We start from the raw sequence: 2,640 nt of genomic DNA, 5'->3' as shown, positions 1-2,640 counted from the left end.
AAAAGCAATAAAAGATACAAGGAGAAAAAGAAAAAAAAATGAGCCATTAGATTAAAACTAAAGTAATATACCAGTTTTAAAAAACTTTCTTACAGTGGAAAAGGTGTTTCTCTTTCCCACCATAGACTCCTCAAGAAAGGAAAGGAACTTACACAAAACCGAGTTTATAGCTTTACCCACCACAAGAATAATTACTGAAATCCCAACTCCTAAGTGGCCAACGGTGCATTCTGCATATAACTAAAGACCTCTCATAACATTATATAAATATATATTATTTTTCTATTTTTAAATAATAATCATCCTAAAAGATTAATTGTATATAATCATTTATTTATTTATATATTGTATTATTTATTATTAATATTAGAAGAGATATAAATAAAAAATAATTAAAATTAGAAAGCTCAAAATGATCTTTTATTTAATATTGGAGGTCGAAAGGCCTATAAGAAACAGCCACGTGAGAATAAACCGAAAAGTCACCACAGGTTGGGGAGCACATACAATAAACATTGAACAATCAGAAATATAAAAAGCTCATAATTCCAAAAGCAAGGTGGGACAGGAACGACTAATACAAAAGGAGCAATACGTAAGCAAATCCAAGAGAGAAAGTGGTAACTAAAAGCACATCCAAACCCCCACCGTGGCTTGCTGAGTCATGCGAGTTTGGCAGCAGAGAAGTCACATCCTAATCATGCTTAGCAAACTGAAGGTGAATGTTGGCCTTGTCAGAATTGGAAAGCTGCACCTTTCGTTGCTCTGACTGTGATGACAATATGTAAGGATACATAACAGAGTCCTCTTTGTGAGAGTGATCAAGTCCAAGTAGATGCCCTATCTGGTGCATCGCCACAGTCTCCAAGTCCAAAACTCCATCATCTTTAGACAGTGTGGCGTTTTCACTTGGAAGTAACCAGCCCATGTTACCGTCCAGAAGTACCACCCCTTTCTTACTAGAATCCGGTTGCAAAAATATAGTGCTGCCACCATACACTTCAATCCTCGAGTTAGTGAAGTTGTAGAACCCTACCTGGATGTCGGCGTTGTCGTAGGTTGTCTCCCTGAGACTCAAAGTCCCCGAGGCTTGGGCCCACCTCGCAAAGGAATCTCTGAACACCTTAGTCATGTTGTCTGGGATTTGGTTTTCGGGAAGAAAACCGTATGTGAGGTTTCTGTTTGGGAACCAGCGGTGTCCGGCTTTGGGATAGGAAATGTTGTCGTCGGTGAAGTTGTAGTCGAAGTTAACGTCGGGGACACCGCATCGTATGGACAACATTTGCTGAATAAGCTGTTTGTTCAGGCCGCCGGTAACTTGAAGATTGGAAAAATTCTGGTAGGTCTTAATGGCTGATATTATTTCCTGGTCGAAAGAATCGGTAAATGGCCCAGAGGATTCAATGTAGCCGTAGTCAGATAAGTAATCTTTGACGACGGACAGGCCCTTAATATTGATTTGCTTCGGTGGTGCGTTTGGCGCTGGGGGATCGGACTTTAGTTGTACACGGTAGTCTGGCGGTGGGGGAGGGTGCTTTGGTTTCTGGGACGGCTTTCCTTTCCGGTTTCGTATTATTCTTCCTATCCAGGTTGGTATTTTCAGGTTAGCTTCTTGAGAGAAGTCCTTAACTCCGTCATGTTTCTTCTTCAAAAATTCGACGCTCGGGAGCTTCTTTATATCTTTTGATTTGAGTTCTTCAGACTTAGGATTAAAAGAATTCTTTAATTTTGAAAAGAATTCTATAAACCTACTCTTAGAAGCACTCGCCGAAGTGGATTGGTCGAGAAGGATAAGGAATAATAGGAATATTGGACGTAGGTACGGTTTCATCTTAAAGGGTATGATAATTCTCTTGAGCTGTATAACTGTGTGCGTCTAAATATAAGAGCTGAGGAGTAATATATAGAGGAAGATGACTGAGGGTCGTTGTTGCGAATTCCACGCTAGAAGGGACTGAGTAAGTTCATTAGTTTAATGAAGTTTTGTTCCTAGTGTGGAAATAATTGATATTCCACGCCTACCTAAGGTAGCACACACGGTTTGAAGGGTCTTCAATTCATCATTAACAAGTTGCCCACTAGGGATAGTTAATCTTCAAGGAAGAAGCATATTCTACTCACTGATTCATCGGTGGTTTCTATAATTTGTCTGAATACCCTCTCTGTTCTGCCAAATTCTCCACGGGATCACTTTCAGCAAATACCATCTAGTTTCACTTCACGCATGGAGAGTGTTTTGGTGTACCTGGAACTAGAGGAATCGGAGTATTTTCCAGCTGCTGCTGGAGTTTTACATAGATCATTTTGGTGTAGAAAATTTACTAGGCTGTGTAGCGTGGTTATCGGGGACAAGTTCATTCTTTTACTCCTTTAAATGAGAGTGAAAACAACAATAAAATAACTAAAATTTAAATTTTAGTTCTCCAAATTTTTTTTATTAGCTATTATAAAATAAAAAAATCATATTTATTTAAAAAATACGACATACTATTTTTCATTTAAAATAAAAAATAAAATTTGGAAAGTTTGTGTATTTTTACAAAATATATTCTAGGAGGCATATTAACCTTAATTTTTTCATTATTATATTTGTAATATAATACAAGTATCTATATACTATTAATAAAACTAATAGCATTT

The 2,640-nt window shown here is 37.5% G+C and overlaps 1 protein-coding gene across 1 annotated transcript; it reads right to left on the bottom strand.

Moving 5' to 3' along the window:
• Window positions 1-392: 392 nt before the first annotated feature.
• Window positions 393-1,874, bottom strand: LOC100820140 (putative metalloendoproteinase). Its single transcript, NM_001367938.1, has one exon. It carries the CDS (start codon window positions 1,829-1,831, stop codon window positions 695-697), a length of 1,137 nt encoding a protein of 378 aa, NP_001354867.1. The 5' UTR covers window positions 1,832-1,874; the 3' UTR covers window positions 393-694.
• Between the last annotated feature and the right edge of the window lie 766 nt (window positions 1,875-2,640).

This window comes from Glycine max, chromosome 2 (genome assembly GCF_000004515.6).
Source record: "Glycine max cultivar Williams 82 chromosome 2, Glycine_max_v4.0, whole genome shotgun sequence".
Taxonomy (NCBI): domain Eukaryota; kingdom Viridiplantae; phylum Streptophyta; class Magnoliopsida; order Fabales; family Fabaceae; genus Glycine; species Glycine max.
The sequence above is the reverse complement of the archived record's forward strand: the minus strand, read 5'-3'. Positions and strand labels throughout refer to the sequence as shown.